The 24,048-nt window shown below is 50.7% G+C and overlaps 3 protein-coding genes across 3 annotated transcripts; 1 reads left to right on the plus strand and 2 right to left on the minus strand.

The window, feature by feature from the left end:
- Positions 1 to 114: 114 nt before the first annotated feature.
- ndufa2 (NADH:ubiquinone oxidoreductase subunit A2) lies at positions 115 to 1,200 on the minus strand. The gene is made up of 3 exons (XM_084683955.1): positions 1,045 to 1,200; positions 407 to 513; positions 115 to 301 (listed from the first exon to the last, which is right to left on the minus strand). The coding sequence occupies exons 1-3, from the start codon at positions 1,146 to 1,148 to the stop codon at positions 216 to 218; spliced, it is 297 nt and encodes a 98-aa protein (XP_084540081.1). The 5' UTR covers positions 1,149 to 1,200; the 3' UTR covers positions 115 to 215.
- A 161-nt stretch (positions 1,201 to 1,361) lies between these two features.
- Positions 1,362 to 8,648, plus strand: ik (IK cytokine). Its single transcript, XM_084684051.1, has 19 exons — positions 1,362 to 1,518; positions 1,804 to 1,870; positions 1,994 to 2,086; positions 2,324 to 2,383; positions 2,551 to 2,833; positions 3,932 to 4,002; positions 4,162 to 4,208; positions 4,472 to 4,635; positions 4,809 to 4,917; positions 5,039 to 5,078; positions 5,812 to 5,995; positions 6,151 to 6,169; positions 6,266 to 6,345; positions 6,458 to 6,543; positions 6,765 to 6,822; positions 6,944 to 7,032; positions 7,155 to 7,263; positions 7,372 to 7,406; positions 8,194 to 8,648. The coding sequence occupies exons 1-19, from the start codon at positions 1,503 to 1,505 to the stop codon at positions 8,219 to 8,221; spliced, it is 1,638 nt and encodes a 545-aa protein (XP_084540177.1). The 5' UTR covers positions 1,362 to 1,502; the 3' UTR covers positions 8,222 to 8,648.
- LOC146245677 (arf-GAP with Rho-GAP domain, ANK repeat and PH domain-containing protein 1) lies at positions 8,498 to 23,432 on the minus strand. The gene is made up of 24 exons (XM_084684054.1): positions 23,330 to 23,432; positions 22,683 to 22,780; positions 22,358 to 22,416; positions 20,872 to 21,175; positions 20,536 to 20,640; positions 20,042 to 20,173; positions 19,904 to 19,964; positions 19,452 to 19,572; positions 18,275 to 18,432; positions 17,166 to 17,272; positions 16,539 to 16,738; positions 16,092 to 16,177; positions 15,646 to 15,828; positions 15,265 to 15,433; positions 14,436 to 14,501; positions 13,639 to 13,762; positions 13,452 to 13,551; positions 12,062 to 12,260; positions 11,908 to 11,950; positions 11,641 to 11,813; positions 10,933 to 11,142; positions 10,658 to 10,763; positions 10,350 to 10,512; positions 8,498 to 8,784 (listed from the first exon to the last, which is right to left on the minus strand). Exons 2-24 carry the CDS (start codon positions 22,778 to 22,780, stop codon positions 8,740 to 8,742), a joined length of 3,012 nt encoding a protein of 1,003 aa, XP_084540180.1. The 5' UTR covers positions 23,330 to 23,432; the 3' UTR covers positions 8,498 to 8,739.
- Between the last annotated feature and the right edge of the window lie 616 nt (positions 23,433 to 24,048).

Consider the following 24,048-nt stretch of genomic DNA (forward strand, 5'->3'; position numbering starts at 1 on the left):
TAAACATCAAGGCATGAAACATTCATAGAATTAGCAACATAATATACAACTAAGAAACCAAAAACGAAAACATGGACAAAGAACAGGACATAAAAAAGCACACCTATGATACTATCAGGAATAATGATCACGTTTATTTAGAACAACAAAAACAGTAGGTTCATATTAGTTTCATACAGGCCATTTACAATAGATCTCTTCTCTCTGGTTAGCTTCTACACCTTGACAACGGTCTGCAGCACTAAAGCAACCTGGTCCACTGTCATATTATCCAACGCCACACTGGTCTCCTTTCCGAAGTCTGCAAAACAAGACAACGCGTCAGGGATAGCTTTGGTGCTCGTACTGAAGTTGTTTAATAGTTGTAATTGTTATAATGAGGTTGTGATAATGAGTCGCGCCGCACCGTATCTGGCCCAAAGTTTGGGCTGGACTCCGGAGCATTCTCGGATGAGGATGGGAAAACCGGGATTCGCTGATTTCAGGGTTACATAGTGCTGCTCCACAAAGTCCCTGCGGACAGAAGGACGGTGCGCTACAGTTAGATTTAAGTTACACTAAAGCTAGCTAAAAGTATCTTGCAAGGATAACTTGCAATAACTGCTGCAGACCTATATCGGTTAGGGAAACATTTAAAACAGTGGTTCCCATCCCTGATGAACAGGGTCGAGAACCACTGGTCTATAACATGCTGGCCTATGGAGTCAGAATAGATTCACCCTCTATAGGCCTGTGTTAGTATAGCATGCAATTGAGGCGTGCCATTGCTATTCTGTGAGCTGTGTTGATGCTAAACTACACATATTTTCTCTTTCTCCCTACTGAACCTCGATGTAGACTCAGTTCTTGGGTTGCACATCGTGAAACAGTACATGCTTACCTAAAACTTCTACATGTTGGCAAGCAAACATAACCACACAGATAAGCTTGACAATATACCTCCTTCACAAGCTAGTCTCGTATTAATCGCTAGTTAACAATTCCCTCAATCAGCACCTAATAACTGTAGCTAACATGTTTGAAGAGTGTGAGTTATGACATTACCGAGCTCCTTGACTTGCAGGTGAACTCTGGCACAAATGCAGACGAATTTCGCGAAGGTTTTTGGCAAGGTTAGAGCCGATACCCCGTACCACCGCAGCAGCCATGATGATTTTTGAGTCTACGTGATTAGACCCTCCTACTTTAGGATATTTGCAAATCACAGCCAAAGAAGCCCAGATCATGTAGCCAATTGTAATCCACCATAAAGAATGACGTGTATTGTGATCCAATCACTAGTAAGGAAATACTAGACTCTACCAACAGAGTGATCGAGTAGCCAACCAGCCGTTCGACTGTTGATTACAAGGGACTGTCACTTCCGTTCTTCCGAAGCGAATTCACAGCAACCTCGTAGACAACAAGGGAGAACGCGAAAGATTAATGCTCGTGTGTTTATTAATTTGAATAGTCATTTATCGTACACTCTTCTAGGGAGTGTGACCCACATCTGCATCAAGATGCCGGAACGAGAAAGTATGTACATGTTATTTGGCATTTGCAATAGAGCTAGCTTTAACGTTATTAGCTATACTAGCTGTCCAGCTACTGCTAACTAGATCAACTCCAGAGGGACGGCTGAAGCTATTTAGATCATGGCGATATACTCAACCTAGGGTTGAAGCAACCTAGTTTTTAACTCTGTAGGGAGTTATGTAGCTATAGCACTGCTAATGATTGTACTTCTAGCAGTTTGTGCTTAGACAGTCTAGAGCAGCTTCTCCATGGCTTCATGTGCTAACGCCCGTGTCTCCCTCGCAGCCGAAGCCTACTCCAACCCCCTAGCCCCCGACAACCATGAGGTGGAGGACCACCGCTCTGCGATGCAGTAAGACGAGTGTTTATTTCTGTCTGTCTTTTTATTTGAACAGTAGCGGTCGTGTAAGCTGGTCTAGCTGTGTTGTCTTCTGTATTTATGTGTGACCTGAATATCTTCCCCCGTCACCACCAGGTCCAAGCTGACCAATGACGACTTCCGTAAGCTGTTGATGACCCCTCGCTCCGCGCCGTCCTCAGCACCACCCTCCAAGTCCAGACACCATGAGTGAGTGATGGTGATGACGATTAAAAATGTGTCATAAGGGGGCTAGATGTTTCCCAAAGTTATTCTTGGATGGCGCATTCATCAACCTTGTCCTTACTGTGCAAATGATGTTCAACTGCCGAATTTAGACATTTAGGTGTAGCCGTTGGCTACGCCAATGATAATTATGAAAATAAGTTATATCTGGTGTCAGTTGTTGTTAAGTCCAGGGGCTAACCTCCTCCATGTTTTTCCCAGAATGCCACGTGACTACAATGAGGATGAGGATCCTGCTGCTCGCAGGAGGAAGAAGAAAAGGTGAGTTGCATATCTGTCACCACGGTGCCGTTCCAGCCAGGCAGGAATATCCATGGTTATATTTTTCCGATCTGAAACTGTGAGGAACAACGGCACACCTAAATATCTGTATGACCCCCCCCCCCCCCTCAAGTCCCGACCTTTCAGCCCTGACCTCTGTCCCCCAGCTACTATGCCAAGCTGCGGCAGCAGGAGATCGAGCGGGAGCGCGAGCTGGCGGAGAAGTACCGCGACCGTGCCCGCGAGCGCCGCGACGGCGTCAACAAGGACTACGAGGAGACGGAGCTGATCAGCACCACGGCAAACTACCGCGCCGTGGGCCCCACCGCCGAGGCCGACCACTCGGCCGCAGAGAAGAGGCGCCAACTCATCCAGGAGTCCAAGTTCTTGGGAGGTGACATGGAGCACACTCACTTGGTGAAGGGGCTGGATTTTGCCCTGCTGCAGAAGGTGAGGCAGTCGGACTCCGAGCCCTGCTCTCCTCCTCGGCCTCCCCTTTTCTCTCTCCTCCTCTCCCCTCCGCCTTTCCTCTCTCCGCCTCCTTTTCTCGTGCTCCGTCTCCCCTCCTCCTCTCATCTTTCACCTCCTCCTTTTCCTCTTTCCTCTCCTCCTCCTCTTCACCCCTCCTCCTTTTCCTCTCTCCCCTCCTCCTCCCTTCCTCCCTTCTCTTGAAGTCCACTCGGCCAGTCCTCTTCAAATACAAGACCGTGTTGGTGTGATCTATGTTCATACCTGTGAAGCAGAGATGGCAAGCTACCTCCCACTGACTACTGCCTACTACTCGATTAAATAGCAACTCGCAAATCTACACGTGGTTTTTGAGGAGGTGCAGACGTTCTCTGTTTGGTCGCTGACCAAAGGATCCAGCGGTGTCGAGTATAGAACGACGACGTCACGTCCGTTTCATGCGACATCGTTAAGACGACCAGCTACATTGGGGGTGTACAATTCCGCAGTGGAAACCAAAAATACGTTTGAAAAGAGGTCGAGTGGAGCCAGTACCATGCGGTGAAAAAGCGTGTCCTGCCATTTTGTCCTCCCCTCTTCCCCGTCTCCCTCCTCTCCCCCTGAATCGTGTTATCATGGAGGAGAGATGGCCTGCCAGCTCCCACTGGCTAACGCCTTGATAGACTGCAGAAAAGATGGTGGTTCTAGATGCCCTGCTGTCCTCACCTCCTTCCCCTCCCTCCCTCCCTCGCGCTCCTCCTTGTCCTTCTCTTCCTCCGTCTGTTCTGAAGAGTATAAATATCATCTAGGACAGTCTGTCCTCTCTGTCCCTCCAGACACCTCAGGGGAACACAAACAAAATCACTCAAATATAACATCATACTTGAACAAGGTCTTCTTCCTGGCTCTGGAACGGCTAACTCTAATATTGCTAATTTAGGTTTTCTTGCTTATTTGGACTCTTCTTAATATACTACGTAGCTGTTGCTTGCCATGTGACCTAAGAAATGGTCATGTCCACTTGACAAATGCAACACTTTGACTTCCTTGCTTTCGGCTTGATACTGATGTGTGTTTGTGTGTGTGTGTGTCTGTCTCCAGGTGCGAGCTGAGATCACCAGCAAGGAGAAGGAAGAGGAGGACTTGATCGAGAAAGTCCAGAAAGAAGTCAAGTACGTCTGTCTGTCTGTCTGTCTCTCTCTTTATTTATCTCTGTTTGTCTCTTTTTCTCCCTTTCTCTGTCCCCCTCTCTGTCTCTCCCCCCACTTTGTATGTGACTCTCTCCCATGTCTGTCTGTCTCTCTAAAATTCATTTTTCCACTCCCCCCCAGGAGAGAGGTGGAGCCGGAGGAAAAGATTGAGTTCAAGACTCGTATGGGTGAGTGAGCCACTGGTCTCCAGTGCCGCCATGTTGAGCCGGCCAGATGCTCACCTGATGTTAGCCTATAGCTAAAGCTAGTTACGTTAGTGATGTTCCCGAGAACTGGCCTAACTAGCATGTTGCTAACCCTAGCTGTGTTAGCAGGCATTTGGCTAACGCTTATTGGTTAGCATGTGGCTAAAGCTAGCCACTTAGCAGGCTTGTGGCTGACACTCCCTGGTTAGCTCGTGGCTAACGCCGGCTGCCGCCGCGCCCCACAGGAAGGAACATCTACCGTATCCTGTTCAAGGGGCGCCAGACGGAGCGCAACGAGCTCTTCCTGCCTGGCCGCATGGCGTACGTGGTCGACCTGGAGGACGAGTACGCGGACACTGACATCCCCACCACGCTCATCCGCAGCAAAGCTGATTGTCCTACCATGGAGGTACACACACACACACTTGTACACACACACACACACATCCCCACCACTCTCATCCGCAGCAAGGCTGACTGTCCTACCATGGAGGTACACACACCTCTCACTAGAGTCTGTCTTTTAAGTGTGTGTGTGTGTGTGTGTGTGTGTGTGTGTGTGTGTGCGATTAACCCCCCCAGGCCCAGACCACCCTCACCACCAATGACATTGTGATCAGCAAGCTGACCCAGATCCTGTCCTACCTGCGCCAGGGGACACGCAACAAGAAGATGAAGAGGAAGGAGAAGGGTAGGCCTGTGTGTGTGTGCGCATGCTTCTGGGCACACTTGAAGAATACTGTACCTACTTTGTATACCTCGCGTGTGTGTGAAGTATCGATCTCTCTTTCTGTGTTTGTGTGTGTGAACAGGTAAGCTGGATGAGAAGAAGGCTCCGGAAGCAGATATCAGGTGAGACCAGCTCAGACTCGCACCTTCTTTCCTAATCCTGCATGTTCCAGACCCCTGATTGGGTGAATCTCTCTCCTCCTGGCCTCCTCTCTCCTCCTCCAGCGATTCACCTTTTATCGGATTCAAATGTTTATTTATGAAAAATGATCAATCCAACTTCAAAGGATTCGTGTTCCGTATCACTATTGACCAGAGACTACACCTACTGATGACGTTTCGCTATCGAACATCGGATCATCACAAAAGTAGAAACAACGAACAAAACCTCAACCCAAGTTACAATGCGTCTGTGAAAAGATTTTTTGCGCACACAATATATACCGTAATTTTCGGACTATAAGCCGCGCCTTTTGGCCCGTTTTTGGACCCTGCGGCTTGTATAACGGTGCGGCTAATCCATGGATTTTTAGGGTTAACGGTTAATACATGGGAGCTTCCTCAAGCTGCCATCTCTTTCCCTACAATCCCCTCTGTGCACGAGCCTTTACATATGGTAATCAAACATTAAAACACCTGCGGCTTATAGTCCAGTGCGGCTTATATATGGACACATCATTCAGTTTAGCTGCTGCGGCTTATATAACGGTGCGCCTTATAGTCCGAAAATGACGGTATATATAATCCCAGATTGTACTCAAATGTCATATCTCGAAAGTAGACCACATGAATCCAACCGAGTGCAGGAAAAGTGTTTGGTACGTAACTAGCCCTCGGTTCCTCCCGCCCTCCTCAGCATCTTCGAGGACATCGGCGACTACATCCCCTCCACGTCCAAGGCTGTGAGGGACAAGGAGAAGGACCGCCACCGGGAGCGGGACCGGGAGAGGGAGCGAGAGCGCGAGCGAGAGAGGGAGCGGGACCGGGAGGAGGAGAAAAGGCGACACAGCTACTTTGAGAAGCCCAGGGCCGACGACGAGGTCGGTTCGCCGGCGCCTGATCACATGAGCGCGTCTTTGGCGCCGTTACTGTTAATACCGGATCACATGGTCCTGGCCTCTGACAACGGAGTGACTCATGTTGTCATCTCTGTGTTTGTGCGTGTTTGTCCGTGTGTCTGTCTGTCTGTCTGCAGGCCCTGGAGATCGAGCCGGGTAAGCCCCTCTTCGTCTTTAACCTGTCCCTCGTCCCTAACCCTCCTCGACCTCTCCCTGACCCTTCTCCCTGTGTGTGTGTGTATCTGTTTACAGCCCCAGTGTCTATCAAGGACCAGATCAAGCTGATCAATGAGAAGTTTGCCGGAACTGCTGCCCAATGGCAGGCCGAGGAGACATATCCTTCTCGATGCTCATTGGCCAATCCCTCTGTCCAGGGAGTGTTTGCGTGTGTCGGTTGGCCTGTCCGTGTGCGTGTAGTGTGTCGGTTCTCCTTGACTCGTCTCCACTGCAGGTAGTCGTCGTGAGGAGAAGCAGCACCTGGGAGATTTCTTTGGGATGTCCAACAGCTACGCAGAGTGTTACCCTGCCACGTACGTCTCAGCCCGCCACAACGCTAGAGCCAGACCTTTTTCGAGCTCCCCAGAACCTGACCCTGCCAGAACCCCAGAACTACACCCTGTTAGAATCCGTCCCTGCTGGAACCTTCTGGTCCATATATCTAAATTTCACATTGTGACTGAGAATTTAACTGGGATCTCTGTCCTCTACCATGTCCTATTCTCTGGTCTCTCCCTTCTCTCCCCCCCCCCAGCATGGATGACCTGGCAGTGGACAGTGACGAAGAAGTGGACTACACCAAAATGGACCAGGTCTGACTACACTTCCCACAATGCACCATACAATGCCAAAGATCATCCAAGGCCCTTCCCCCCCCCCCCCCCCGTAGTACAGTTCAGTGTGTTCATCGGCTGTGTGTGTATGTGTTTCCAGGGTAACAAGAAGGGTCCTCTCGGGCGCTGGGACTTTGATACCCAGGAGGAGTACAGCGACTACATGAACAACAAGGAGGCCCTGCCCAAGTAATACACACACACATTGTTGACACACTATAACAAAGAGGCCGTGCCCAAGTAATGCACCCTCCTCCTTATGTGCAAAGCTGCAGTAACAAGTGTGTGTGTGTGTGTGTGTGTGTACGCAGAGCGGCGTTCCAGTACGGCATAAAAATGTCCGAGGGGAGAAAGACACGGCGCTTCAAAGAGACCAATGAGAAGGCAGAGCTGGACCGCCAGTGGAAGAAGATCAGCGCGGTGAGTACACCAGGATGTGATGTCCCTCTGGGCTCCCCTCGCGGGACGTGATGTCGCGCGTAGACGTCTTGGAGGATGTGAGCTCACCACGTGCCTTTTCCTTCACAGATCATCGAGAAGAGGAAGAAGATGGAGGCTGACGGGTATGTTCCTCTCTTCTTGCCTCTCTCTCTCGTCTCTCCCCTTCCTGCCTCCTCCTCACCCTCTCATCCCTCCGTCTCTCCTCTTCCTGCCTCCTCCTCACCCTCTCATCCCTCCGTCTCTCCTCTTCCTGCCTCCTCCTCGCCCTCTCATCCCTCCGTCTCTCCTCTTCCTGCCTCCTCCTCACCCTCTCATCCCTCCGTCTCTCCTCTTCCTGCCTCCTCCTAACCCTCTCATCCCTCCGTCTCTCCTCTTCCTGCGTCCTCCTCACCCTCTCATCCCTCCGTCTCTCCTCTTCCTGCGTCCTCCTCACCCTCTCATCCCTCCGTCTCTCCTCTTCCTGCCTCCTCCTCACCCTCTCATCCCTCCGTCTCTCCCCTTCCTGCCTCCTCCTCACCCTCTCATCCCTCCGTCTCTCCCCTTCCTGCCTCCTCCTCACCCTCTCATCCCTCCGTCTCTCCCCTTCCTGCCTCCTCCTCACCCTCTCATCCCTCCGTCTCTCCCCTTCCTGCCTCCTCCTCACCCTCTCATCCCTCCGTCTCTCCTCTTCCTGCCTCCTCCTCACCCTCTCATCCCTCCGTCTCTCCTCTTCCTGCCTCCATCTCTTCTTGCCTCCTCATCCCTCTATCCTCCTCCTGCCCCTCTCTCATCCCTCCATCTCTCCTCTTATCTCTCCTATCTCTCCACCTCCTCCAGGGATGTGAGGGGAGGGAGTAGATCTAGCAGTATGGGTGTTGTAGTCCCAGTCTGGTTCTATGCTGATGTTTGGTGTTCTCTCTCTCTCCTCAGGGTCAGCGTGAAGAGGCCCAAGTACTGAGAGCTCGTCCTGCACATCCACCCCTGCTTCCACAAAACCCCGCTTGTAAATTTAGGACGTGTCAGATGTTTAGATTTTCCATTTCCAGCCTCTCCTAGTTTTGCTGCCATTATTATTATTAATATTACTACTACCATTAAGATACTATGTTATTTCAACATTATTCTTTTAACATTTATTATGTTACTTCTGTTCCTGCCGTGGTCATATGTGATATCCTAGTCTGGGCCCCCTCCCTCCATTGCTGAACTCGAAGCAGTGAATCCAACCAGTACCTCTGGTTGATCTGGCTTTATTTTTTTTAACACAACACATGAATAGGAAGACATTTGTACAGATCCGAGCAAGTTTGTATAATAAAGTTTTAAAGTCAAATATGTTGTATTACATACACTATACACATGTTATAATAAACGTGAGCTGAAAATGTTGAGTTCTTTTCCTTCCCGGACCATAGCTAACTGAAGAGGTGCGGTGGTGGAGGCGAGGAAGAGGAGGGTGGAGGTGCAACGAAGATGTCAGAGAACGGTGATCTGCTCGTCACATTCCTCCACATTGGTGCCCTGCAGACAGAGAGAGAGAGAGAGGGTCACAGCTAGGTAAACAGGTAGCCAGGCAGGTCAGCAGTTAGCCAGGTAAGCAGTCAGCCAGTTAGGTAAGCAGGTAGCCAGTCAGCCAGCAAGATCAGTAGTGAGCCAGGTAAGCTTTCAGCCAGCCAGGTATACAGCCTTGAGGGGGAAGCAGGGAGGTTAGAGGTTAAGGGTTACCTGCGGGGGTTAGAGGTTAGGGGTTGCCCCCGAGGGTCAGTCTAACTCCGGGCCAGCCAGCAGAACACTCTAGACAGGGAGAAACGGAGGAACACGTGTGATTGGAGCACACCAAACGTGCTCTCGAACCTCGGTCCCAAATGCAGCGTTCTAGAAGCTTCGTGCCAAACACTATGTTGAGGATCCTTGGTACCAAACAGCATTCTACACCCGTGGCGCCCAACAGCTTGGTGGTTATGGTTATTGGTGATTAGTATGTTAGTTGAGTCTGGTGGTGACCATTTAAAGCGGCCAGATCTTAGGGGTTTTCCCCCTGATAGTGTGTGGCTGTGTGTGTTTAGGAGAGAGCGTACCATGAACAGCAGTGTATGGTGTGTGTGTATATAATGTGAGAGAGAGAGAGAGAGAGAGAGAGAGAGAGAGCGTACCATGAACAGCAGTGTGTGTATATAATGTGAGAGAGAGAGAGCGTACCATGAACAGCAGTGTATGGTGTGTGTGTATATAATGTGAGAGAGAGAGAGCGTACCATGAACAGCAGTGTATGGTGTGTGTGTATATAATGTGAGAGAGAGAGAGAGAGAGCGTACCATGAACAGCAGTGTATGGTGTGTGTGTATATAATGTGAGAGAGAGAGAGAGAGCGTACCATGAACAGCAGTGTGTGTGTGTGTATATAATGTGCGTGTGAGAGAGAGAGAGCGTACCATGAACAGCAGTGTATGGTGTGTGTGTAGATAATGTGAGAGAGAGAGAGCGTACCATGAACAGCAGTGTATGGTGTGTGTGTATATAATGTGAGAGAGAGAGAGCGTACCATGAACAGCAGTGTATGGTGTGTGTGTGTGTATATAATGTGAGAGAGAGAGAGCGTACCATGAACAGCAGTGTATGGTGTGTGTGTGTATATAATGTGAGAGAGAGAGAGCGTACCATGAACAGCAGTGTATGGTGTGTGTGTGTGTATATAATGTGAGAGAGAGAGAGCGTACCATGAACAGCAGTGTATGGTGTGTGTGTATATAATGTGAGAGAGAGAGAGCGTACCATGAACAGCAGTGTATGGTGTGTGTGTATATAATGTGAGAGAGAGAGAGAGCGTACCATGAACAGCAGTGTATGGTGTGTGTGTATATAATGTGAGAGAGAGAGAGCGTACCATGAACAGCAGTGTATGGTGTGTGTGTATATAATGTGCGTGTGAGAGAGAGAGCGTACCATGAACAGCAGTGTATGGTGTGTGTGTATATAATGTGAGAGAGAGAGAGCGTACCATGAACAGCAGTGTATGGTGTGTGAGAGAGAGAGAGAAAGAGAGAGAGAGAGACAGAGAGCGAGAGAGAGACAGAGAGAGAGCGTACCATGAACAGCAGTGTGTGGTGTATGATGAGCTCGCGGGACAGTCGGACCATGTTGGAGTTGGAGGCCGGGTTCAGGCTCAGCTGGTCGGGGAACAGAGTGGGAACAAACACCACAGCCAAGTTCTGGGCTGTCATCTTGTTATCCCCACTGTACAGCTGCACTCTGGAGAGGGGAGGAGAGAGGGAAGACATGGAAACAGACGCCAACTGTCTTGAAGGTGTGCGTGCGTGTAGTTTGATGTGTTTTTTTTTGTGTGTGTGTGTGTGTGTACTCTCTGATGTGTGTATTATTGTATGTGTGTTCTTACACGTAGAAGTGTCCGCACAGCGTGTTGAGGGTGGCTCTATTGTCCGTAGGAAGCTGCTTCAGGAGTTTCCTGTATGAGGCCAGCCTCACAGCCTCCACTGGCTCAGCTACACACACACACACACACGCACACACATGCACACACATGCACACACAGGTAAAATGGTGAGATAGAGCGAAGGCGGGCCTCTAACCTCCCACCACCTTCCTCCCAGCCACCCCCCCCCCCAGCCTCCCACCCACCCTTCCCTAGCCTCCCTCTCCCCCCAGCCTCACCGGCAGCCTCCACCCACAGCTGTGCGTGCTGGGGGGGGATGAGCGCCTCCTGCTGGCGGACGTACGTCTTGAGGGCGGCGGCCGCGTCCAGCACGCCCTGCTCGTCTGTCTCCAAGGGGGCGGAGCCCGGCGAGGCGCACAGGGCTTCCACCAATTGTCTCACCTTCGTGGCCACGCCACAGCGCCGGTACACGCCCTCCACCTTCAGACCTGAGATGAGAGAGGGGAAGGAAGGAAGGAGAGAGAAAATGGGGGAGAAGAAGAAAATGCATTGAGAATCTCGCTAGGCTAGGCTAACCACGGCTAATCGTTTGACATGAGAGCAGTCCCAGTCGCAGAGTTAGCTATAGTTGTGGGCAAAAATGGAGCTAGCCAGAAAGCGAAATATTTGAAGGAATGTAGAAACTACCAAACAGATGTGAAAATGTTATTGACAGTGGCTGGGTATTTACAATGTGAGATTGTGACACAGCAGAAATATCAGCAGTCCCATTCTTAGATTTTCAATGGAAATACAAACCAAACCATAATTCAGAACACAATATACACCACCTTCGAGTTAGCAACAGTAGGTATCTAGCCATGAACGGACTTCTCGCACTTATACACATAATTTAATAAATAATAACAATACAAATAACGTGATTTAAAGAGTGTGCCTTTCTTGTGGTCAAAACGCAAAAATCGTGTAGCTCCTCCCCTTCTCACCGTGCAGGGTGATGTGCGAGATGCAGCGCTCCACCGCGGGGGGGACCCTGCCCAGGGGGGCCGAGGGCAGCCGGGCCGCGTCCCTGCCCTCCTCCGCGGGGACGGACGCCTGTGCCAGCCCCTCGAACCACGACTGGCAGCTGTGCTCTCCCTCGAACTGCAGAGAGAGGGTCCTGGAGGGGCAGAGCGGAGAGAGGCTCAGGTCCTACCCTGTGCGCGTGTTTGTGACAGGGTCACGTGACCGGGGGTCACGTGTCGCCGACTCACCTGAGTTCCATCTGCAGCTCGACGGTGGTCTCAGAGGACATACCTGGAGAGGAGACACACGGTTACACAACGTCCTGCCCTGTGTGCGTGTGTGTGCGTGTCTTACTGTAGCATGTGTGTGTGTGTGGTCCGCACTGTAGTTTGTGTGTCTTACTGTAGCGCGTGTGTGAGGTGAGGGGCAGTCTTTCGCGGTGTCTCTGGGCGTCGGCGGAGTAGAGGACGACCGCGCCCCTCTGTAGCCCCGCCCACACCTCGTCGTGATGGCGGTCGCCCCCCTCCTCGCGGAGGGAGACCCTCGCCACGGCCTTCAGGCCCCCCAGATCAGCCTCCTCGACTGGGCCCGGGAGCACCACCTGCACACACGCACGCGTCACATCACATTTACATGTATTCGTTGAGCAGGCGCTTTTATCCAAAGCGACTTCCAAGAGAGAGCTTTACAAAGTGCCCAGGTCACTGATCATAACAACAAGATAGCCACCAAAGCATTGCGGGTAGCCAAAACAAGATGTACACATTGGAACTTATTTTTCGGTTGTTCACAAAGGGAAGAACCATAAGAGCGCGTAGTTAGGCGAGATACAATTTAAACAACATGAATACGACACGTACACGCAAATACGCATGCATTCCACCAGCCACGCACACGCATTTAAACACACACACACACACACAATTAGTACTAGTTCTTTACATTGACAGAAGGACAGAATTTGCTAGAAATAATTTCCCACAAAGCATCGAGACATGTCGTTTCCAATGTATGTACACTATTTAATCAAATATGTAATTTGTGACTTTTATCAAGCCTAAATCTTGTCATCACAGCAACTAGAGACTTGGCATTTCCTTAGGTGAATAATTGATTTGAATATGAGATTCTTATGTCACACTGCCGTGTTCAGTTGAGCTGAAAGTTGTTTTAGTAAATCGTTTGCTACCTTGGTTTAGTAATTGGATGTGCTTGCGTCAGCAAGGCACACACTGTGTTATGTCACATATATTACATGTACATTTTATTTATTTTTTTTCTCCATCATAACTCTTCACTCAGTTTTTTGCACTATATAGATAATGTCAGTGTCAACATTTGTCTTGGTCACGATTGCGTTGCTTGTATTCGATTTTACGTTTTACGCACAGTTTAGGAGTGCACATTAGCAACGACCCACAGATACGATGGGATAGTAAGACAGAAAGCGATATCAGTGAGCCCTCAGCATTAGTACCTTAGCTAAAAGTCTAGGAAAGTTGAGGTTACAGAAATGGTACCCTCTCTAGTTTCAACTGTAACTTAACAAAAAAAGCAGGCATCCAGACAGACAGACAGACAGGGTGCGAATTACGGGGGGGTTTGAGCCCCTTAATTATGACTTGGACCCCCCCAAAAGAGGTCGGGGGGGGGGGGGGGGGGGGGGTCGATATATCGTTTTTACGTGTAATCGTAAATATTACTTTACGCCCTGGAGAATAAGTTGACCCCACGGATTGCATAATTCGCACTCTGCAGACAGGCAGATACACAGACAGACAGACAGACGTACCTTGAGGATGTGTGTGAGGTGAGCCACCAGTGTCTCTCGTATGTCTGCGCTGCACAGCAGCTTGTCAGTCAGGGTCACAATCTCAAACTCATGGTTGGACCTGCGGGATTCAAACCAACAACCTCCGTCACAACACAGTGCCAGTCCGTGTGTTCACAGTGTGTGTGCGTGTGCATGTGTGCCATACCCGGCAGAGCGGTCAAACACAGAGACGACCTCTCTCAGGTCCAGAACGTCGCAGGCAGCATCGTTGTTCTCCTGGGAGAACAAGAAGCGGTCCTCCTCCAGCTTCCCATGCAGCTCCTCCTCACCTGCACACACACACGCTAAAGTTCATTTGAGCAGATATTTCAGATTTGTCTTAGACAAAAACATTTTTTTTTGTCTCTTTATCCTTCATACTGGGCTTGAAATTGCTACCATTTTGGTCGCCTATGCTCCTGAAATTGTATCTGTGCGACCTCAAAATATATGTGGGAGCATTTGTGCGAGTTGAAATAATTGTTATGATGCGATTTTTTATTTCTTTACAAAGCACTCGCTGATTAGCCTACTGCACAGTCTGTCCGCTGTGAGCAGATGCAGTGACCGGTCTGCCGTTCGATCCAACGTTACAGAACCAGTTTAACTTCATCTGTACGTTCTTAACTTGCAAATTTGACATTGGTTCAAATTAGCCGTCAATCACTCCTTGTCACTGCGCTACGTTGTCTCGTGACAGGGAGCTAACTCGCGCTCAAAGTTTGAAGAGCTGAAAAGACAACAAACGTTTTCAGTGGGTGCGCCAATATTTTATAAGTTGGGTGAACTAATGCTACCAAGTTAAAAGGTTCATTTCAAGCCCTGCCTTCATAGTTGTAGCCTAGTTTTAGTCGACGACAACCCAACACATTTCAGTTATTACGTTCTGGTCAACTTTGTGTCACACCAACAGTGTCAGTTTGTGTCTCTGTGGGGAATGGTGGCGTCTCAGGTGGAGCAAACCTGGAGTGGAGGCGGGGTCAGAGGCGGGGTCACTCCTGAGCTTCTCGTGCTGATAGGCTGGGTACTCTGGAAGATAGGATGCAATGACACGACAGATTTCAGTGAAATCAGCTCACACTGTGTGTTTGTGTGTCTGTGCGTGTGTGTGAGGTGGTGTGTGTGTATAGGTGTATTATTTGTATATTAGGAGGTTTACTATATCTTAAGCTTATCATGTAATCTATGTTCTGTGTACTTATGTTATTTCAGGTTGCTTTGCGTTGTCTTGTCCTAAGAATTTCAGCACCCAGTCTGACCCTGTGTTGTTCTGTGCATCTGACAATAAAATACTTGACCTGTGTACTAGTGTGAGTATGTGTGTTCTAGTGTGTGTGTGTATACCTTTACTAGTGACGTGTTCTAGTGTGTGTGTGTACCTGTGTACTAGTGTGAGTATGTGTGTTCTAGTGTGTGTGTGTATACCTTTACTAGTGACGTGTACTAGTGTGTGTGTGTACCTGTGTACTAGTGTGAGTATGTGTGTTCTAGTGTGTGTGTGTATACCTTTACTAGTGACGTGTTCTAGTGTGTGTGTGTACCTGTGTACTAGTGTGAGTATGTGTGTTCTAGTGTGTGTGTGTATACCTTTACTAGTGACGTGTACTAGTGTGTGTGTGTACCTGTGTACTAGTGTGAGTATGTGTGTTCTAGTGTGTGTGTGTATACCTTTACTAGTGACGTGTACTAGTGTGTGTGTGTACCTGTGTACTAGTGTGAGTATGTGTGTTCTAGTGTGTGTGTGTACCTGTACCAGTGACGTGTACTAGTGTGTGTGTGTGTGTGTGTGTACCCGTGTACTCGTTGTGTCGGAGCAGCTCAGTCTGCAGGGCCTGGCCCGCCCTCTCAGCCCGTGCCAGGGGCAAGGCGGCGGAGGCTGCGCCCGTGTGGACCCGGGCCCCAGAGCCCAGCAGGGACAGGGTCTCCACCACGTCAGGACCGCACACCACCTCACACAGCCTCTGGAGGGGGGGGGGGAGAGAACGCGCGCGCGTCACACACCGCGACGCGCACACAAATACACCGTCTCACACCACCTCTGGAGGAGAGGACCCACACACACACACACCACACCTCAAACACACACCACTTCACACAACCACTGCGGAGCAGGGACACACCCACCCCCACCTGAACCCCCTTCCCCAAACACCCTCCCTCCCAGCAGTCTGACCTTGTAGAGGAGGGCCTGGTTGGAGGCTAGCGGGTGCAGGCGTCGGTAGCGCCCCCGCCGGTACTTGGCTTGTATGAACTCTGACCTCTGCTGTACCGAGCAGTCGGGCAGGATCTGCTCTGCTGCCGGGACATTGTGACCCCACACGTCCCCGCTCGCCTGGTTACCGTGGAGAACAAACAACTGGGGGGGGGGGGGGGTGGAGGGGGGGGGCGAGAGAGAGAGGGGGCGGGGTGGTCATCACGTTGAACCTTACCCAGTGAGCAGGTGAGGTGTGTGGGAGCGGGTGAAGTATGTGTAAGCAGGTGAGGTGTGTGTGTGTGTGGTGCGTGTGTGGGAGCAGGTGAGGTGTGTGTGTGTGTGTGGGAGAACAAGTGAGGTGTGTGTGTGGCAGGTGAGGAGTGTGATGGAGCAGATGATGCGCGTGTGAGCCCTTCCTGTCTCACCTGTATGAGAGGGTCGGTCCAGACCTTGCTGTCCAACTTCAGACTCCTCACCTTGGAGAGACTGATACCCAGAGACCTGTGTTGACCTGAGAAACAAACACACACCCGTCAGATAGTCAACCAACTAGCTAACCAGTTAGCTAGCCAGTTAACCTAACCAGTTAGCTAGCCAGTTAACCTAACCAGTTAGCTAGCCAGTTAACCAGCTAGCTAACAAAATAGTTCACCTGCTACCCAGTTCCCAAACCAGACAGTTAACCAGCCAACAAGTTAGCCAACCATATAACTATTTAGCCAGCTAGATAACAAAATAGTTCACCAGCTACCCAGTTCACCAGCCAGACAGTTAACCAGCTAACAAGTTAGCCAACCAGATAACCATTTAGCCAGCTAGATAACCACACGTCAACCACATTAACAAATTAAACCAGTCGCTACGCCACTTACCGGCACACTCTTCGCAGATGACAGCCAGCAAGTTGACTGAGGCCCACTCTGGGCTGGCACTGCCACAGTCGGCACACACCTTGTTCCAGGGGCTCGCCCACAGCTGTAGCGCCACCTGGCTGCAGGAGAGCGCACTGCGGATCACCTGGCCCAGGCAGTCCACCCACACGGCCAGGTCTCTGGACGAGTCCGCCGAGAAGCTAGACAGGAAGAGGACTTAGAGGTGACTTTCCTGTCCAGAGACTGGTCTGATGGAGAGGACCAGGTTTGCGGGTTGGATGTCAAACGTAAGTCTATTCAGGTTGTTTACTTTATTAAACAACTCAGATTTGGCGAAGAGATATAGAGAGAGGGAGGGAGGGTGAGATTGAAGGAGAAAGGGAGAAGGGGATGGAGGGAGGGAGAGAAGGTGAGATTGAAGGAGAAAGGGAGAAGGGGAGGGAGGGAGGGAGGGAGGGAGGGAGGGAGGGAGGGAGGGAGGGAGGGAGGGAGGGAGGGAGGGAGGGAGGGAGGGAGGGAGGGAGGGAGGGAGGGAGGGAGGGAGGGAGGGAGGGAGGGAGGGAGGGAGGGAGATAGAGAGGTAAAGAGGTAGAGAGACAGCGGTAGAGTGACGTTCCAGGTGCGTACTTGAAGGTCTTGTATGGGGTGATGAGACTGAAGCTGTGACGTCCCGTTGGTTTGACTGACGCCACCTCCATGGAGACATAGGTCATACCTACACCCAGCTGGAAGTCCTGCACACACAACATTAGGGATGGGCATAATTAATCAACAATCGATTATCCATCATTAAGAATTTTGTCGATGACATTATTTGTTCATTGATTAAACTAATGCGTGTTCTGTTGCGTAGTGCGAGTCTTGAAGGAATGCAATTTTGTGGCAGCAATTAAACATTTTACCAAACAAAGCCAATGTTTGGAAAAAAAACGCCACAGGCCTACTCAGTTACCGGCGAGTTTCCATGCATTTCAAAAGTAAACATGAAGAGATCACGGCAAAGTGAAGTGTGAGACTATTTTGACTTAAAAATTACTTTGTTCTCTGCCAACACTGCAAAGCTGAGTATAAATACAACTCCTCCACGACTCAAATTATGTACCACTTGAAGAACGTATATACGACCCTGGTTAGTGGCGGTGCATCTTGCTCTCGGTGTTAGCACGGAGGAGCTGCGATGCACAACGAGCAGAGAAAATTACCCAACGGATCTGCAAGTCCATTAAGATGGATATGCTACCCTTAAGTTTTGTTGAGGGCAAAGTTTTCAATGAAGCTTTTTTATTTTCACTGCATTTTAATATAGTGTATAAATAGTGAATTTTAATATAAAAATGTAAATGATTAATCGAAAATCGATCGTTAATTCTCCCGACGATCGATTAAGACAATTTAATCGAATGCCCATCCCTACACAACATCATCCTCAGACCGCACATAGATAACATCATCCTCATTTCACACACACACACACACACACACACACACACACACACACACACACACACACACACACACACACACACACACACACACACACACACACACACACACACACACACACACACCCCTCAACATCATCCTCAGGTCCGACACAAGATCATCCTCTGATCAGACACGCACACACACACGATTATCCTCGATCACACACACACACACACACACACACACACACACACACACACACAACATCGTCCTCAGGTCCAACACACGATTATCCTCGATCACACACACACCTCCTTGTTGTTGTAGATCCAGAGGCGGTGCTGGTACACGGCGGCGTAGACGCGGCTCCGGGGGTCCTTCATGGTTAGGTGACCCTGCAGCTCGGGGGGGGCGGGGGGGTCGCGACCCCGGGACGCCAGCAGGGACGCCACCCAGCCCTCCTGCACAACTGGACGGAGGAGAGGAGAGGAGAGGAGGGGGCAGCACAGGAGAGGAGAGGAGGGGGGAGCACAGGAGAGGAGAGGAGGGGGGAGCACAGGAGAGGAGAGGGGGGGGCAGCACAGGAGAGGAGAGGGGGGGGGCAGCACAGGAGAGGAGAGGGGGGGGCAGCACAGGAGAGGAGAGGAAGGGGCAGCACAGGAGAGGAGAGGAGGGGGCAGCACAGGAGTGGAGAGGAGGGGGGAGCACAGGAGAGGAGAGGAAGGGGCAGCACAGGAGAGGAGAGGAGCGGGCAGCACAGGAGAGGAGAGGAGGGGGGAGCACAGGAGAGGAGAGGAAGGGGCAGCACAGGAGAGGAGAGGAGGGGGGAGCACAGGAGAGGAGAGGAGGGGGGAGCACAGGAGAGGAGAGGAGGGGGGAGCACAGGAGAGGAGAGGAGGGGGGAGCACAGGAGAGGAGAGGAAGGGGCAGCACAGGAGAGGAGAGGAGGGGGCAGCACAGGAGAGGAGAGGAGGGGGGAGCACAGGAGAGGAGAGGAGGGGGGAGCACAGGAGAGGAGAGGAAGGGGCAGCACAGGAGAGGAGAGGAGGGGGGAGCACAGGAGAGGAGAGGAGGGGGGAGCACAGGAGAGGAGAGGAGGGGGGAGCACAGGAGAGGAGAGGAAGGGGCAGCACAGGAGAGGAGAGGAGGGGGGAGCACAGGAGAGGAGAGGAGGGGGGAGCACAGGAGAGGAGAGGAAGGGGCAGCACAGGAGAGGAGAGGAGGGGGGAGCACAGGAGAGGAGAGGAGGGGGGAGCACAGGAGAGGAGAGGAGGGGGGAGCACAGGAGAGGAGAGGAGGGGGGAGCACAGGAGAGGAGAGGAGGGGGGAGCACAGGAGAGGAGAGGAGGGGGCAGCACAGGAGAGGAGAGGAGGGGGGAGCACAGGAGAGGAGAGGAGGGGGGAGCACAGGAGAGGAGGTCAGTCCCGAGTGTTTCCCCGTCGTCTCCGGGAGAGGGGGGCCGTGAGCCGTGTGCATTCGCGCCTCACCGTCGCTGTGGGCCATGAACTCAAAGTGCTTCTTCTTGAAGTACACAGAGAAGCGCCTCTTCTCCTGCTTCTTCACCGTGGTGACGCTGGACACATGGAACACCACGTCAGAGAACTTGTCCTACAGAGAGATAAAGAGGACAATGACTGTCAGAGTATTACTGGAGCACCACCTGAATACAATTACTGTCACAGTAATACCATAGAACTCAGAGATAATTACCAGGGTATTACTGGAGTGTAACTAGAAAACAATTACGACCAGAGTACTACTGGAGTATAGTGAGAGTACTACTGGAGTATAGTGAGAGTGGTACCAGAGTACTACTGAAGTACAACCAGAGCAACACCAGCGTACTATCGAGGAACTAACCAAGTACCACTGGAGCACTGACAGAGTACCACGGAGATACTATCAGAGTGATACAAGAACACCAACAGAGTGGACTCACGTTGCGTTTCTTCCACAGAGACATCAGCTGTCCGTCCAGGCTGGCCCACACGACGTTGTGCCTGCAGAGACAGGGTTCAGGGGGGTCAGGGACAGGGCTCGGGAAGGAAGTGATATCGTCCGTGACGTCGGGACCTACTTGCGACCCTTCCAGACGTCCAGCCAGCTGGAGCGAGACACCACGCTCTCCTTCCTCGCGGGGTCTGCCGGCCCCCCGGCCCCCGCGGCTCCCCGCTGCTGCTTCCTGCGGCTGACGCGGATGGTGGCAGCTCTGAGAACAGAGCAGGCCAAGTCTCAGACGGGACAGCAGTCACCCAACCACCTAGACTACATCCAGATGGGGTCGGGGTGCAACAATGTGTGTGAGTTGCGTATGTGCAGGTGAGTGGTTGTGTGTATGGTGTCGGTGTACGTGTATGGTGTGTGTGTGAGAGTATGCTGGAGGCGGAGTGTGTGTATGGTGTGTGCACGTGTGTGTGTGTTTGTGTGTGACTTTTGGAGGTGGGGTGTGTGTATGTTTAGTGTTGGTGTGTGTGGGTAGGGTGGGGCTCTCTATTGCACCGGTCTGGAGGTGGAGTGTGTGTGTGTATAGTGTAGGGCTGTGTGTGTGTGTGTGTGTGGTGTGGTGTGTACCGTGGGGCTTTCTGTTTCAGGGGTCTGGATGTGGAATGTGCCCGGTTCAGGGGAGGGGGCGGGGCTTGTCTACAGGGAGTAGGACTAACATGCACGGCGGCAGAGCTGCAACACACACAGGGTAGCGTTAACACACACACACACCCGCACCATCCACATGCACGCACCATCCACACACACACACACACACACACACAATACAGAGACACACCAACATACCTCACACAGACAATATACACAAACACCCCACACACGCATCGTACACAAAACAATCCAGAGACATACACACAATCTCACACACACACACACACACACATCAGACAGCTGTGTCCCTACCTGCTGTTCCTCTGCAGCTCAGTGTTCCCCTCCCCGGGGCAGGGGGGCAGGGGCCGCGGGGGGGGGGAGGGGGCTGGGGGGCAGTCCTCCTCGCCCCCGGACGACAGGGAGCCGGACCCGGAGCCGTCGCCCCAGTTAGGCACCACCCTCACATAGGGATAGAGCTCCGCCTCGGGGCTAGGGGGCGGGGAGGGCTCTGCCGGGGGGGCGGAGGAGCTCCCCATGCGACGTAGACTGAGGCGGTGGAGGGGGGAGGTGGGCGAGGTGGGGGAGTCAAAACTCCTGGCTGTCTGGAGGATAGCAGCTGCATCCGCTGAGGAGAGGAAAGAGGGAGAGGGAGACAGACAAATAGAGAAATAGAGAGGGAGGGAAGGAGAGAGAGAAAGAAAGAAAGAAAGAAAGAAAGAAAGAAAGAAAGAAAGAAAGGAGTGAGGAAGGGAGTGAGTGACAAAACATAAGAAAGACAGACAAAGAAAGAGAGAAAGAGACACAAAGATGTAGCGCGCGATAGACAAAAAATTAGCTTTGACAGGTAATTGGTCTCGTCATGTCTCAGTATGTGCGTGTGCTGGACAAAGATGTTCACAGCGTCAAAGTACATGTGCCTGAATCGCCGATCTTACATTCTTCCAAACCAGTTTCCAGTAAACAAGAGGGAACATTTAGTGAGGGAACGTTGCGTGCTGGCGTGATAGAACCATACAGATTGTATTTACACACGTAGGAATGTTTCACTAAAGTTGACAGCTAAAGCTTAGATCTGGGGTTAAGGTTGAGGTTAAAGGCTAGAGGCTAGGAGTAAAACAAAACACAGCAGTTATCTACAGCAGTAGTCTGTCTGCCTACCTGTCTGTCTGCTTACCTGTCTGTCTGTCTAGCTGTCTGTCTGCTTACCTGTCTGTCTGTCTAGCTGTGTTTGTCTGCCTGGCTGCTTCCCTTATTGTCTGTTTACCCTGCCTGCCTGCCTGCCTGCCTGCCTGCCTGCCTGTCTGTCTGTCTGTCTGCCTGCCTGCCTACCTGTGTTTGTCTGCCTGGCTGCTTCCCTTATTGTCTGTTTACCCTACCTGCCTGCCTGCCTGCCTGCCTGTGTTTGTCTGCCTGTGTTTGTCTGCCTGGCTGCTTCCCTTATTGTCTGTTTACCTTGTCTGCCTGCCTCCCTGTCTGAAGACCGGATCAGCCAGTCATTCCCTACCTGGGTGACAGGTGACGGGTATGTACAGTTGACAGTTGATAACTACTTAGTACAGGTTTGAGCCAAAGCTGAGCTTGACTATTGTACATGAACAGCACAAGCATGCACTTCCTGTATCCATCTGACTGTATGTTCAACCTTGCAGCCAAGCAGGAAATCACCATGTCAACCATTCCAATATGACACAATAAAAACACGGAATCGTGTCATCACGACATCATAAATCCCACCAGCCTCTGACGTCAGCTTTAACTGACAGGTGCTGCAGCCATGGCAATAAGCATCATGCCTCACCGTTGCCGTGACGTCCAGGGGAGGATGCAGAATGGTCCATCTCTGGGGACAGGACGACACTGTAAAGGAAGAACAACACACAGCTGTGGGCTGAGGAGAAGAGGAGAAAGGGAGAGGAGAGGATTGGAAAGGAGAGTAGAGGAGAGGACGTGAGAGTAGAGGAGAAGGGAGAAGAGGAGAGAGGAAAGGAGAAGAGGAGAGAGGAAAGGAGAAGAGGAGAGAGGAAAGGAGAAGAGAGCGAAAAGGAGATGAGAATGGAACGAAAAAAATCAAGGGAGACGAGAGAGAAAAGAGGACTATAGAAGGGAAAGAAGGAGAGTCTGACCTGTCAATGGAGGTCTGTACAGTGATTCCAGAGCGTTTGTACCGGTTGCGAGGTTTCGGCACGGGAACCGGCAGGTCCGTATACAACTCTGAGGACATCTGGGGACACACACACACACATCAACACACACACAAACACACCACCATGGACACACACCTCCTCAAGGTATTATCAGACATTAAGTCCTACATCAGAACCGGTCTGTTCTCTAACCTCATAGCTTAATCATGCATTTCATGAAACTTGAATATGTTTGACAAAAAACTTGAATTTGAACTAGTACTACTAAACTTGAATGTAGTCCTGTAGGAGTGAGTCATATGAAAAATAAATAACTTCACCCGGGACGGCTTGGCAACAAATTAGATTTTGAAAATATTAAACCGAAACTGGGATCCAATCAGCAGTTCAGTGACAAAGAATCACTACCTGCGCTGCTTGAGGTGTTCAAAGGTGAAAACACGCTGATAGTAGGTCACATGAGCAAGCAAGTAGCACGAACAAGGTAACTAATAAACATCAAATACAATCCAAACAAACAATTACACACATTGTGTGTTCAATATAGAATAAAAACGGGGAAAAAAACGTTTAACTTTCACATGTATACACACGAAAACCTTTTCATCAGTAAATCAGACGTTTACCTTGTTAGTTGCCGCAGTTTATTGGTGTACGAGTGATGACCACGGTAGTTCAAGGAGTTCTGAGGTACTCGTACATATACTGCTGTTCAATGTGCGTCAGCGGTGTTTTGTTCACGTGAAACTGCGTTTCAATCTTACCTGGTTGTGATATCACACGTCCATGCGGTGCACCTGTATAACCAGTTAAACAGGTGTGTTATGGGAAAGAGGCGGGTGTGCTGGCAGCTGGGACAATCTCGGGCACGGCATAAGTCTAAATAACAGTAGCTTAAATATTATATCCTTCCAGGAGCACACCGAATCATTTGGCGTTTTACCTTGCGGAGAAGATAGTAAGAAATTGGTCAGACAATGTCACGTAGCGTCACCATCAGCTTCAACGTCACTTGCCTCATATCAAATCAAATGTATTTGTATACCCATTTTTAAGTGAAGGAAATAAATAATAAATAAGTATTAATAATAACTACAGAAACAGAGATTCCTACTTCTAGCGAAAACATGTAGGTTAGATTCAATTTATTAGCTATAATTAATAGTTTCCTCCCATGGGGTTCTGGGGATGGAGGTTGCCAGGGTCGAATTCGACTGAACGTCAATTTTGATAAAGGTGTGCAAAATGCAAAATTAATGTGATTGTGATAAATCACATGTGAATATGATAAATGAAAATATGATTGCGGTCACTGGAGAAGGAACTGGGGATTGGCTCATGACAT

Source organism: Hypomesus nipponensis, chromosome 20 (assembly GCF_054491055.1).
Source record: "Hypomesus nipponensis isolate SF chromosome 20, ASM5449105v1, whole genome shotgun sequence".
NCBI lineage: Eukaryota > Metazoa > Chordata > Actinopteri > Osmeriformes > Osmeridae > Hypomesus > Hypomesus nipponensis.

What these genes read in the sequence shown, in the direction of transcription:
- ndufa2 (XM_084683955.1), bottom strand. Translation starts at nt 1,148, where the DNA reads ATGGCTGCTGCGGTGGTACGGGGTATCGGCTCTAACCTTGCCAAAAAC. An exon ending in CCTGCAAGTCAAGGAGCTCG is followed by an intron (nt 514 to 1,044) that starts GTAATGTCATAA and finishes TTCTGTCCGCAG; the next exon opens with GGACTTTGTGGAGCAGCACT. An exon ending in CAAACTTTGGGCCAGATACG is followed by an intron (nt 302 to 406) that starts GTGCGGCGCGAC and finishes CTTGTTTTGCAG; the next exon opens with ACTTCGGAAAGGAGACCAGT.
- ik (XM_084684051.1), top strand. An exon ending in CGCAGGAGGAAGAAGAAAAG is followed by an intron (nt 2,384 to 2,550) that starts GTGAGTTGCATA and finishes TCTGTCCCCCAG; the next exon opens with CTACTATGCCAAGCTGCGGC. An exon ending in CTGATTGTCCTACCATGGAG is followed by an intron (nt 4,636 to 4,808) that starts GTACACACACAC and finishes TAACCCCCCCAG; the next exon opens with GCCCAGACCACCCTCACCAC.
- LOC146245677 (XM_084684054.1), bottom strand. Translation starts at nt 22,780, where the DNA reads ATGTCCTCAGAGTTGTATACGGACCTGCCGGTTCCCGTGCCGAAACCT. An exon ending in CCCTGGACGTCACGGCAACG is followed by an intron (nt 21,176 to 22,357) that starts GTGAGGCATGAT and finishes CAGCGGATGCAG; the next exon opens with CTGCTATCCTCCAGACAGCC. An exon ending in GTGTTTGACCGCTCTGCCGG is followed by an intron (nt 13,552 to 13,638) that starts GTATGGCACACA and finishes TGAATCCCGCAG; the next exon opens with GTCCAACCATGAGTTTGAGA.